Raw genomic sequence first — 13,208 nt, forward strand, 5'->3', positions numbered from 1 at the left:
TGAGGTTAAAATTCATCAAAGAATACCACAGACCAAACAGGAAAAGAAAGTTATTAGGGGAAAATCTCTACTGAGGAGAATATCATCAATACCTAAAAGAAATAGTGTGTGACTGTTAGGAGATAGAAGAAAGAATACTGCTCTTGGCGTTCAAATATCTGACTGTGAACAGCAGTTCCACCACTTTCTGGATGGTGCGTGACGATGACCTTTCTGGATGACCTTAGGCAAGCTGTATAACCTCCTTGAGAGTCTCAGTGTCCTCATTTGTAAAATAGTTACGCTACCTTCCTCACAGGGAGGTTGTGGAGATTAAATAAATCACTTCTTTATGGTTATCTCTGCTTGGATAACTCCAAACTCATGATTTCCAGAACAGAATCCACCATCTTCACCTAAAGATTCTTATTACCTATCTTGGTAAATGGTCCAAGTTGCCCAAGCCCAAGGCACCATATTTCTTCCTCTCATTCAGTGTAGATTCAACTCCCTTTATCTCTCACCCGTGTCCTCCTTCTCCACTCACACGGCCACTATCTTTATTTCTAAGCCTCACCTGTTGCCACTCCTCCTGTCCCCTCTCTAAAATCCTTCAGGCTTCTTTATAGCTTCTGGGGAAAGACCAAATTTTTAAGTACATCATATACGGCACCCACCCACCTCCCCACTGTAGCATCACTTCACACAGCAACCAGTCACGCTCAATAAAATCTCTGAATCTCTAAATGAAATAGAACATGTCATTCATCTGTCTCTGCACAAGGAGGGGTCTCTGCCTAGAACTCCTTCTCCTATTTCTTCATCCAGCGGTAACATTCTTATCTTTGAGGCTTAGATCAGGACGCCTCTCATCACCACTGGGCCTCCTTCCTAGCAAGTGAGTGATTTAGATATTTCTCTTTTGACCTCACAACAACAAGGGTGGAATCAAAATCACTGTTATGGGTTAATTTGTCTGTCTTCCCTACTATATTGGTATTGGTTTAATTGTATGTAACATCCACTATACTGTAAACTTCTCCAAGGGCAAGACTTATTTTATTTCTGCTGCTCCAGCATTTAGTACAATGTGTTAAGTCATAAGGTTTTTGTTCTTCCGATGTCAGTTTTATACCTATGAAGTTGACACTCCTATCTCTGCTTAAGGAAGTGGAAAGGTTCCTCAGAAGTAAAAGGACTCAAGAAAAAGCAGCTCATGATATTGAAGAAGCAGAGGTGCTCCAGAAGGGTGTTCAAATGTTGTGGCTTGCTTTTGTCTGAAACCAATGCATGGAAGACTATAAAAATAGGGAAGAGAAGCTTGAAAATTCTTAGAGCTCAGCAATAAAATGTTAAGCCTTCCCTAGATCACGAAAAGCACATTATGTTGTAACAGTAGAATTCATGTGTGATTAAGTACTAAAAAGAAGTCTTTTGAAAATTCTACTGCTATGGCATCTAAAAACCGTAAGATATAACAATAATGCTGAGTATGCCATGTAGTCCATTCAATTAAAAAAACTAAATCTTACTCTAGGTACCATCATACGTTTTGACAAATCATTTTTTTTAAAGAGTCAGATGTTCAGAGTTCAAATGTAAATTTGGTTTCCTTGCCAAGAGGAGACAGAAAAATTCCTTTTGTGAGTTATAAAAACTTAGTACCATAACATTTTGAATTTGAGTTTAAATACAAACCATTGTACTGGGTTACCAAGATCTGAATATAGGACATTTAAAAAATGGTTGAAATAGAACTTAAAAGAGCTGTATGGTAGTATATAATCTGAATAGTAAACAAACACCCTGTGCCACTCCACCCCCAAATAATCTGAAACAGGTCAGTTACATCTGAAAACAAGCAAAATGAATAAATGAAGGGTCTTCTCTTTACCTCCACTGTGCCTGGAAGGATCTGTGAGTATCACTCCAAAGTTGTCTGCAGCCTCTGAAACAACAGGGCGCTTAGGGATGCCGACAGGTGGAGAGGAGACCTGAGTGTTTTTGGATGATGTTGTTTTCTCTAGAAAGATATAATAATTAATATAATATAATATAAGCATCTATGTATAAATAAGAAAAGATACTATGAAACTCACCTGGCATATAGATATAAATATATAAACTTATCGTTACAGTGTCTAAAATTAAAACCTACATTGTAATTACTTAGCTAATATGAGGAATTAACTTTAAAAATTACTTTGGCTTTTTGTAGTACCTATAACTAAAATGTGTCTTTCTTCACCAGGCTAGCTTTAATTTACACATAGAGAAAATGACACAAGTGAAAAAGCCAAATGACTAGAGTGAAGGTTTTCAAACTATTCACTCATTTTTCTTTTTACTGTACATACTTCTTAATTCTGACACATAAATTCATTATTTAAGAGCTTCTGTTAAGCTTCTTCATGAGAAAGCTGTCATGTTAAGTTTTAAAATCTCAAGAGGCAAAAAGTGAAATTGGGTGATTGTTTTAAAACTGAAATACATGCTTACTATTCAGTATTTGTAGGTCAGACTTTATAAACAACTAAGGACTAATTACGGAAGTTAACTCAAAATACATTTCAAATAAGAAATACTCATTATTTTTCAGGCCAGACTCACTAATTAGATGAAAGGGTCTTTTTCTTTTTTTTCGTTTTAATTAATTAATTAATTTTTTTTTGGCTCCACTGGGTCTTTGTTGCTGGGCGCGGGCTTTCTCTAGTTGCGGCGAGCGGGGACTACTCTTTGTTGCGGTGTGTAGTGGCTTCTCTTGTTGTGCAGCACAGGCTCTAGGTGCGCGGGCTTCAGTAGTCGTGGCACACGAGCTCAGCAGTTGTGGCGCACAGGCTTAGTTGCTCCGCGGCATGTGGGATCTTCCCGGACCAGGGCTTGAACCTGTGTCTCCTGCATTGGCAGGTGGATTCTTAACCACTGCACCAGCAGGGAAGTCCGAAAGGATCTTTTTCAAAAGCCAATAGACAATTTCTTCTCAATCATCAGAACTCCTTTTTAATACTGTGCCACCCTAAGAATACTCCTCTCTCCAGTTCCCATCTCTGCTCACTGAAGTCTTTTTGTTCATTTATGGCCAACCTGCAATGGCATCTTTTCAATCAAGCTACCCTCACAAGCTACCCCACAGAAAGACTACCCTCTGGCATCTTCTCTGTAAGTCTTTCCTAGTCCTTGTCAGATCTGGTTTCTCTCCCTACTCCCTTGCCCTCCTCCAGTCTATCCTTACCCTACAGCCAGTATGTCCCATTGAAACACACAACAGATTGTGTCACAACTCTGCTCAAAACCCTCCAAAGCTTCTGGCTCACTCAGGTTCAAAGTCAGTGTCCTTGCAGGGTGGACAACGTACTTAGTGCTTTGGCCACTCTGCCAATTCCCTGAGCGTTCTCCCCTCCCCACGTACTTTACTCCCATCACTATGGCCCCTCAGTGTTCCTAGGGCACACCAAGTACACCCACCCCAGGGTCTTTGCACATGCTATCCTCTCTACTGGGATGTTCTTGCCCTAGATACCCACATGGTTTTCACGCACCTCCTTTAAGTTCTGCTCTGCTGTCAACTACTCATTGAGGAGTTCTCTGGCCACCTGCTCAAATTGTGACAACTGCTATCTCATACACTTCCTATACTATACCCATCCCTTAATTTATTTCTCTTGTTAACACTCACCACCTACTAATGTTCTTATAACGTATCTCTCCCAACTAGAATGGAAGCTCCATGAGGGCAGAGGAGTATTGTCTATTTTGTTTATTGCCTGGCACAGAGAAGCCATTCAGTAAATATTAGCTGAACTGAAATTTTGCCTTGAGTTGGTATTTATGCATATATGTTACCTTTCTTAACAAAGCAGAAGCTCCGTTAGGATGGATCTTGTCTTGATCATCTTCATCTTCCCTGCGTCACCTACCCTACTGTCTTACCTATAACAAGCCCTCAAAAATATCTGTGAAATACTGGATGGAATAGAAGAATACAACCATCCAAACGTGGCTTCGAACGTTACTATAAAAGGTTTATTTAGTAGCTCTATAAACAAGAATCTCTACTACCCCAAAAGACACTTATTATTAAAGTGACATCAAGACAGCCAACTCCTTCCACTTAAGGAAGATTATATTCACCTTTGCTGGTTCGGAAGGTGAGCATGGCAGGCTGTCCTTCACCTGCTGCACTCCTTGCCACCATCAAAACTTCGTAGAGACTCGACGGCTCCAGTTCCGTTAAATGGAGCTCATTTTCACTTCCTGGGACTCGAACTGTGTGCCATCTTCCCACCACGCCAACACCACCTTCCAGCTACTCAAGGGAAAATAAGGCATTTTTTTAAAAAAAACGAGATACAGGGCAGAAGAATCTTCCATTCCAACTGGATAAAAACGAGAAATCATTCAATTCCAGATGAATTTTGGGAAGTAATACACTATCAAAAGTGAAAGAGATGTAACACCTCTCCACATTAAGAAATAGAAGGAGCCCTATAGCAAGAACTTAGGGATTCTCACTGTGAAAAGATTCCTGCTCCATTAGCTGCCACTAACTTACGGCCTCAAGCAAGTTATTTGATCACCCAGTTTGTTTCCTTTTCTTATAATGGAAACAATGCTCCTTTCTTACTGGGCTAATGGGAGAATTAAATAAGTATACAATAACATGTATTAATGATAGTATATATTATGCATGATATATGATAAATCAAAATATATATTATGTATGTCTATATGTGTATAAATTATATAATTATTCATTATATATTTCCAACAGTCTTGCTTCATGTCTTGACACTGTTCAATGTGAGCTCGAGGAAACAGAAAGAGATCCAATCCGTTGGGTCTCGATTAATGGAACCAAGAGCCAACCTTACATGGGAAGTTTCACGTGGATAAGAATACAAGTGAAACTATCCGCATCTAGAACCATCAGGTTACAAACGGTGAATAAACTCTCAAATATCACCATGTTAATTTTTCCAGATATTAAAAATATTACTATAAGGGGAGGGATGGAGTGGGAGGCTAGGGTTAGCAGATGTAAGCTTTTATATACAGGATGGATAAACAACAAGGTCCTACTGCATAGCACAGAGAACTATATCCAATATCCTGTGATAAGCCATAATGGAAAAGAATATGAAAAAAAGGATGTATCTATAGGTATAACTGAATCACTTTGCTGTACAGCAGTAATTAACACAACATTGTAAATCAACTATACTTCAATAAAAAAATACCTAAAGAAAAAATATTACTGTTAAATGATGGATACCAAAATGTCTTGAACATAGAAAATTATTTTAAATATGAGTGCATCTCCTCCCATTTCATTTAGTCTCATTAAACAAAGAGGGGAGATTTTTTTTCATTTTGCTTTAATAGAAGACTGTGGATGAAAAACATCATCTGAAAAATCAACTGAGACAATCAAGGTTCATCATAATAAATGACCAAACAATGTAAGGTTTTAATACAATTAAGAAGAGAACTTGAAATGAAAACATTTGTCAGAGATTATAAGGGACAACTTTGTTCAAACAGTTGTTTGTAATAAGAAACTGCTTTTTTACTAAATAAACTGCATTCTGCCATCTCAGAGAGGGAAGGAATTACTTTTTAAAAATTGGTTTATAGAATTTTATACCCAAGGGGTTAAAATATTTGATTAAAAATGTCTAGAAGCTACAGGCTTCTTAGAATCCCAATTTGAGGGGAAATTATTTGTACTTCATTCTCACTGCTTTTATAAGACTGGTAAATCCAGCATGACTGCTGGCATTTCTCTCCCAAACTCATCATTCTGGGACACTCCTGTTTCCTGCCACTCCACAAATGTGAAAGATAATAAGCATGTGTTATACACAGGATGTGAAGGTGTGGGAAGGGAAAGATGATAAATGAGAAGACATTACCTTTCGATACTTCACAAAATAGGCGTTGATGGGCAGCCCGCCATCCTTCCCCGCCCTCCAGACCAGGTTGTACGTATCTGGTGTGTGCGTCTGTGGGGGGCTCAGAATGATGGGGGCATCGGGGACAGAGGCACCACTAGCATTTTTCTCTGATGATGATTCTGTAGCACTGGAATGTTCCTTCAATGGAAATGAGCTCAATAGTCCAGTTTCTGAACCATCACTTTTATCATTCTGAGTGGGATCAGAAGGTGTGACTATTTCTGCTTTTGTATTTGTTTCAAAAGGAACTGCAGAGAAAGGGAGAAAGAAAAAGAGGAGATAGAAGAAATTCATTATTTCAGGGTCTCTCATACAGTGATCTAACACACTGTCAGCACGGTTTGAGCCCTAGAAGTTAAAGTAGGTAACATTTCAATTTATGATTCATGGAAACATCTAATCTCCAGTAGCCATCTCTTATTCATGAAGGAGCAAATTAATTGTCTGAAAAATCAGTTCTATGATGCAGGAGTTTAGTAGCTGAAAGGACGCCATTCTTCCTTGCTCGACACCAGCATTCCCTCTTTTACAACAGCAATTTGCTAGTGTAACCTCAGAAGATTTTAAGTTGGAGAACAACTTTAACTCTAGTTGGTAAACGAAACACAATGAGTAATGCATTCCCTTGGGAAAAAAGTAAAATAAATAGTAAAGAAAAGGTCAAGAGGCAGGCTATTACCTACTGGGTAGCTAGTCTCCAAAGATATCTCAATATTCACACCCTTGAGCAGTCCCCTCCCACGCTGAATCCCAGCTGCCCTGTGACTCGTTTTAACAGACGCCAGGCCCAAGACAGGCTGCGCTCTTCCAGGCTTAAGCTTTAAGAAGGCCTGGCACCCCTACTGTAGTGCTGCCACATACAGATAGATGCCCAAGCTAGCCGTGGAGAGGGGTGATGGGGGGGGAGGGAGGGGGGAGAGGGGGAGAGAGGGAGAGGGAGGGGACGTGGGTGAGCACGTATGGTGAGGAGAGAGCAATTTATGAAAACAAACTTCCAGCACAATAAAACCCGAGGGTTGACAGCCTAGTTCCTCTAAAGCACTATTAATACTGGCAATGAAAAGTCTCCTACTTTTGTGGAGGAAGGGAGCTGAGGAAACAACGGCAGAGTTTCTTTTCCACAATGAAGTCGGATTCCTGGTGAAAGGTGGGAGTGTATTAGGAGAGCTACTGCAGTTTCACAGAGAACCGACCAAAAAACAGGACTAACAGTGGCAGGTCGGTTCTCTGGTTCTCTGTTTGTTTAAAAGAGAGAAAAGGTGTCCCAGAAGCGTCCTCCGTCAAAGAAAACAAGAAGCTAGTGGGAAAATAATAGAGAAGAAAACTAATTAAGGTCACTGAGACAGCTTCCAAGTACTGCTCCTGGAACAGTCGTGTTTATCTAGTGAGTCAGAATGTGGGCTGGATGTGAAGGGTGTGGTGGAGAGCCTGTTAATGAAGAGATGGACTCTAGCAAGTAGAGGCAATTAGCTGTGGCTTAGGGCAGTGGACAAGGACCTTTTTATCATTAGTGTTTCATGGATCCTCTGGGCAGGTCACCACCGGGAAGTGGTATTTGGCTGTAGGAGCGTTTGAATACCACACGCCTCAGTTTATACAGAGGCGTGAGAAAAAATGTTATGCTACAGCCTGTGTCTACTGCAGAAGTATCAAAATTCCACTTGTGTTCAGGCTGCAATGAGACTTTTCCATAACTTTTATCAAAAAGGGGATTCAATTAATTTTCTTCTACTATTCCGGATAACAGAATTTGAGCACTCACAGATACTAGATACAATTCATAAGGCCTTCACAGTACTTTCCAAAGGTTCTTCATATACATGATCTCAAGTTATCTTCAAAATAACTCTGTGAAATGGTCAGGAGAGACATCTAGCATTTTTTAAGGTAGAATGTTTTTTGAATTGGAAAAAGATTGATAAAACTCTGGCTTTCGAAGTACTATAACTATGGTAATGTCTATGAATTAATGACTCTGAGTTGAAACCAGTTCCACAGGGAACGGAACCAGATCTGCCAAAGTTGTTCCCACTGTGACCACTCAAACCAGCAACCCCACCCTAAACTATTTAGGACCCCAGGCCAACTCCCATTATAGTTTTGAAAAGTTACAACTCACTCTACAAATATTTGTACATCCAGGACCTCAAAAACCCAAGGTCTCTGGAAAGAAAAAAAGGTGGGGGAGAGAGTCATCTTGCTTACCCCCCACTTCATAACAAATAAAATAAAGGCTGCCAGCATGCTAGAATTTAATAATAAGCTCAGATTCCCATGGGAAGAAGTGGGTTGTTATGTGCTGTTCTGAACTTTAATAGACTCAGCTAGACTTCAGTAATTACTATAGAGCATGTAAAAGAAGCAACGAAGGACCACTCAGGTAGGATGTAGCTCATGGGGTTACTATACATAAAAAATGGTATTTATCAAGACATAAAATCCTGGCAGTAGGGGGATCTTAAAGATCTAGAAAGATCGAATCTAAACAAGTTATGTATCTTCTAAGGGCTTCTGATTTCTCATATTTAAAGTGAGGGGCTTCCCTGGTGGCACAGTGTTTGAGAATCTGTCTGCCAATGCAGGGGACACGGGTTCGAGCCCTGGGAAGGGGAAGATCCCACATGCCGCGGAGCAACTAAGCCCGTGAGCCACAACTACTGAGCCTGCGCGTCTGGAGCCTGTGCCCCGCAACAAGAGAGGCTGCGACAGTGAAAGGCCGCGCACCGCAATGAAGAGTGGTCCCTGCTTGCCGCAACTAGAGAAAGCCCTCGCACAGAAACGAAGACCCAACACAGCCAAATAAATAAATAATAAATAAATAGAATTTAAAAAATAAATAAATAAAGTGAGGCAGTTAGACAACTAGGTACTTACCTAGTTCCATCAGCTATGACTGTGATGTCTATGGCTCCCTTTACCCTTTATTTACATAATCACTTCAGGGGGGTCCAGTGGTTAAGAATCTGCCCTCCAATGCAGGGGACACCGCAGGTTCGATCCCTGTTTGGGGAACTAAGATCCCATGTGGCGCGGGGCACCTGAGCCTGTGCGCCACACCTGCTGAGCCCGCACGCCACACCTGCTGAGCCCACGCATTCTGGAGCCTGCACACCACAAATAGAGAGCAGCCTACGTGCGGCAAAGAAGAGCCCGCATGCCACAACGAAAGATCCCGCAGGCCGCAACTAAGACCCGACACAGCCAAATAAATAAATAAATTTTAAAAAATAAAAATTTTAAAAGAAAATCATTTCAGCCAAATGATACCCAAGCAGTCCCCGCATGACAGCTGTCTTACGGCTACAACAACATTGAGCAGAGCCACCCCTATTTCTGCTTAGCAGAACAGATATATAAACACACACACATACACATACATATACACATCCATATGCGTGTATAAATTTATGCAACACTTAACTACCTTCTTTATTTAAGGATTATTAAGGTCTACTAGTATCAGTAACTATTTCTTCTTCCCTAAACACTACCAGAAGGGATAATTATAATTTAATAATAATTAGATAGTAATAATTGTAACTTAATACGTAGTATTTATTGAAGGCATTCTACTTCCAGACATCATTCTAAGCACTTTACAGGTACAGACTCCTTGAATCCTCACACCAGCCCTATGAGTGGGGCACCCTCACCAATGCCCCCTGATATAAGATTTGGATGTGGATTAAGTCAAATTTGAATTAATTTGAATAATACTGATATTCTATATACCAGTACTCCAAATTAAGTCATCATCACCCCAAATCAGTAAAATATAAAGAATATTAGGGCTTCCCTGGTGGCACAGTGGTTGAGAGTCTGCCTGCTGATGCAGGGGACACGGGTTCGTGCCCCGGTCCGGGAAGATCCCACATGCCGCGGAGCGGCTGGGCCCGTGAGCCATGGCCGCTGGGCCTGCGCATCCGGAGCCTGTGCTCCGCAACGGGAGAGGCCACAACAGTGAGAGGCCCGCGTACCACAAAAAAAAAAAAAAAAAAAAAAAGAGTATTATATTATACACCCTATTAGAACAATAACTTTGAATACGGTTGAGGCAAATATACAGATGGGTGTTGTTTGACAGTACACAGGACTCAACATTCCCAATAAAAACCAACTCTTTAGACTGAATACTATCCTTACTAAGGGCCCACCTGAAAATATTTGCAACGATATTTGCAGCTTAGAAAACCAAAAGTATTAATGCCCCAAAGAGGTCATACCTTGGGCTTGCTCCCAAATGAAAGTGTCCTATAGAACAACTACAAGCTTAACAAACCCACCAGAAGTGGAGACCAAAGTTCATCTGGTTCGCATAAGGCCAAATACCAGAAAATGCAATTCTACATTTCACTGTTGTTGGTAAATACATATATATTTAGAGGTTGCTAGACTCATTGAAATCTACTTCAAATCACTTTATCCCCTACTGTCAAAGGAAACCATTCACCTGGGAAAAGATACTAATGGCAACTCACCAACAGTGAGGACGGCTTCCGACTGTGTGGTGCCGTGTGCGTTTGCAGCTTCGCAGGTATACTTCCCAGAGTGTTCCCGAGTGACAGCCTGAATATACAGAGAGCTTGAGCCAGGCTGGGACATGATGAAGTACACAGGCTCCAGGTCAGAACCCCCAGGTCTTGATAAGTGTGGTTTTCGGGATTTAGATCTAAGAACTTGAGACAAATGGCTGGTTATCAGTCCATGCCTGTCGTACCAATGAATGGCTGGAACCGGCACCCCGGTGGCATTGCAGGAGAAAGTCACGGAGCCTCCAGAGGCCACCTCTGCACTTGCTGGTGCCGTAATTATAACAGGCTTGAGTCCACTGTCTGTTAAAAAAAAGTAATTCACGTAAATTAAGAACATTATAGTATCTACAATGCAAAATGATTTCATCCTATTACGTAAATGTTGTGTCGTGCGCAAGTAGCTGTCTTAGAAACATCTTTTATATGTGTGTTTCTAAACAGTGTTTTACATGCAGAACAGTGTGGTGAACATGTGCATTCACTGAAGTAACAGTGCTTGCAATGTCGTTAGCAAGTAGTAATGATCATAGTCACGATTAGAACAAAGATATCTCCTTCCTTGTTAGTTTGCTTCTCAACTTTCACCAAGTAAAGCAGTCAATCAAAAGTAGAATTTTTCATCGTGTGGGCTCCTAGCCATTTCCCACATAGGTTGCCTGTCCTTCAGAAAGAAAGGAATGTATATAAAGGAATCCACAGAGAGTTTTCCAGTTTGCATCCTCAGCGCATCTGACCACTGTAAATCCAGAACACGTGAGGCCAAAACCTCAGACTTTAACATGAAAAAGGTGTAAAGAAGTATAAAACTAAATAATAGTCCTTCAAAAAGACAGTCAATTCCAGGGCGCAAAAATCTGATCCCAAAAATCCTGGGAGAAAAACCTGTTCTGAATTACGGTTGACAAACATGTTTCTGACCAAATACACGAACAAAGTTTTGTTTCTAAACAAGTGGCACCGACTCTTTCCTTCTGGTCTCAGGTATTTTTTTGGGGGGGCGGTATTTTTAAGTGATCTCACAATGGAATATCGATTACAAATGACATTTTCTCCAGCACATCTTTCTCCTTTTCCAGTCCTACTTCCTGTGTTTGACGAAGTCTATCAACAATGATCAGATTTCTGAATTTTTACTAATCTAAGAACTGTAAAATGCTTTCATGGGTCGTAACCTGCATTTCCCTCAGTACTAATGAGGTTGACTATCTTTTCACATATTTATCTGCCACTCATTTTTCCTCCTCTGTCAAATGCATTTTGTCCATTTTCCTATCGGATCCTTTATCCTTTTTGTAATGGTTCTGAATTCTTTGTAAGTACTAGGTACTGCTCTTTTGCTAGTTACATATGTTACTAGCATCTTCTCTCAGTTTATTGCTTTGCTTTTCATTTTTAATGGTATCTTTAAAACATAAGGATGCTTTAATTTTAATGTAGTCATACCAATCTTTTCTTAAAAATTAGCCTAAAATGTCTTGTTGAAAAGTTTTACCCAGATCATATAGAGATTCTTCTATATTTTCTTCAAAAACTTTGCCATTTTGCCTTTCATATATAGGTCTTTAATCCACTGGAAATTTGTCTTTGTGTACAATGTGAGTTAGAGATTTAATTTCTTCTCCATTTTGATAACCAATTATCCTACATCAACTCTTGAAATGGATATCCTCCCCTTGGTGATCTGCAATGCCACCTAAGTCAAATCCTTAGTGCAAATCCTTGTTGGTGGTCTCTGTCTTGTTCCAAGAGTCTATTTGTCTGTTCCTGCACCAATAATACAACACTGTCTTAATTACTATAGATTTTTGTGTATATTCTAATATCTGGTAAAGCAAGGTCCCCACTTTCTTGTTCTTCTTCTTTTAGAGTGTCTTTTAAATTACTTTTTCTGTCTGTTGCTAATTGTAATGGTTAATTTTCTGTGTCAACTTGACTGGGCTAAGGGATGCCCAGATAACTAGCTGTGTTTGTGAGCGTGTTTCCAGAAGAAATTAGCATCTGAATTGGTAAACCGAGTATAGCAGATGGCCCTCTCAATGTGGGTGGGCACCATGCAATCCGTTGAGGGCCTCAGTAGAACAAAAACGCAGAGGAAGCGCGAATTCTCTCTATGAGCTGAGCCATCTTTCTTCTGCCCTAGGACACTGGACATCAGTGCTCCTGGACCTCTGGCTTTTGGACTTAGGTTGAGACTTATACCATCACTCCTCCTCCCACAGCTCAACTGAATCATTGGCTTCCCTCCTTCTCCAGTATGTAGATGGCAGACTTGTCCTCCATACCTGTGTGAGCCAGTTTCTATAATAAATCTCCTCCTATGTGTATATCATAGATCCTCTTGTGTTTTGTTTCTCTAGAGAAACCTGGCTAATACACTCGTACATAGAAAGGCAACATTCTTGTTTATTGGTCTTTATCCAGCCACCTTGCTAAAAGCTTTTATTATTTCTAACAATTTGCCAACAAACTATTGAGGATTCTCTATATTGACAACCATAGCAGCTGTGAATGAATAACGACTGAGTTTTCTTTCTCTCTTACCCTTACATCTTTCATTTCTTTTTCTTGTCATTCTGTACTGATGCGAATCTCCACTATGATGACAACTAAAAGAGATTTTAAAGGGAATGCTTAAACATTTCACCATTAAAAGTAATGCTTCCTGTGAGTTTTTGTTAGATACTCTATCAAGTTAAGAAAGTTCCTTCTATTTCTGTTTTCCTAAAAGTGTCTATCATAGATA

General features: G+C 40.2%; 1 protein-coding gene across 1 annotated transcript in view; it reads right to left on the bottom strand.

Annotated features, from left to right (window-relative positions):
• Nucleotides 1-13,208, bottom strand: part of CDON (cell adhesion associated, oncogene regulated) — a 100,625-nt gene that overhangs the window by 37,325 nt on the left and 50,092 nt on the right. Inside the window, exons 9-12 of the mRNA XM_030840688.2 lie at nt 10,412-10,765; nt 5,892-6,181; nt 4,111-4,285; nt 1,874-2,002 (exon numbers count right to left, since the gene is read on the bottom strand). Of these exons, the coding sequence (XP_030696548.2) occupies nt 1,874-2,002; nt 4,111-4,285; nt 5,892-6,181; nt 10,412-10,765 (948 nt within the window). The remainder of the gene's footprint in view (nt 1-1,873; nt 2,003-4,110; nt 4,286-5,891; nt 6,182-10,411; nt 10,766-13,208) is intronic.

Source organism: Globicephala melas, chromosome 8 (assembly GCF_963455315.2).
Source record: "Globicephala melas chromosome 8, mGloMel1.2, whole genome shotgun sequence".
NCBI lineage: Eukaryota > Metazoa > Chordata > Mammalia > Artiodactyla > Delphinidae > Globicephala > Globicephala melas.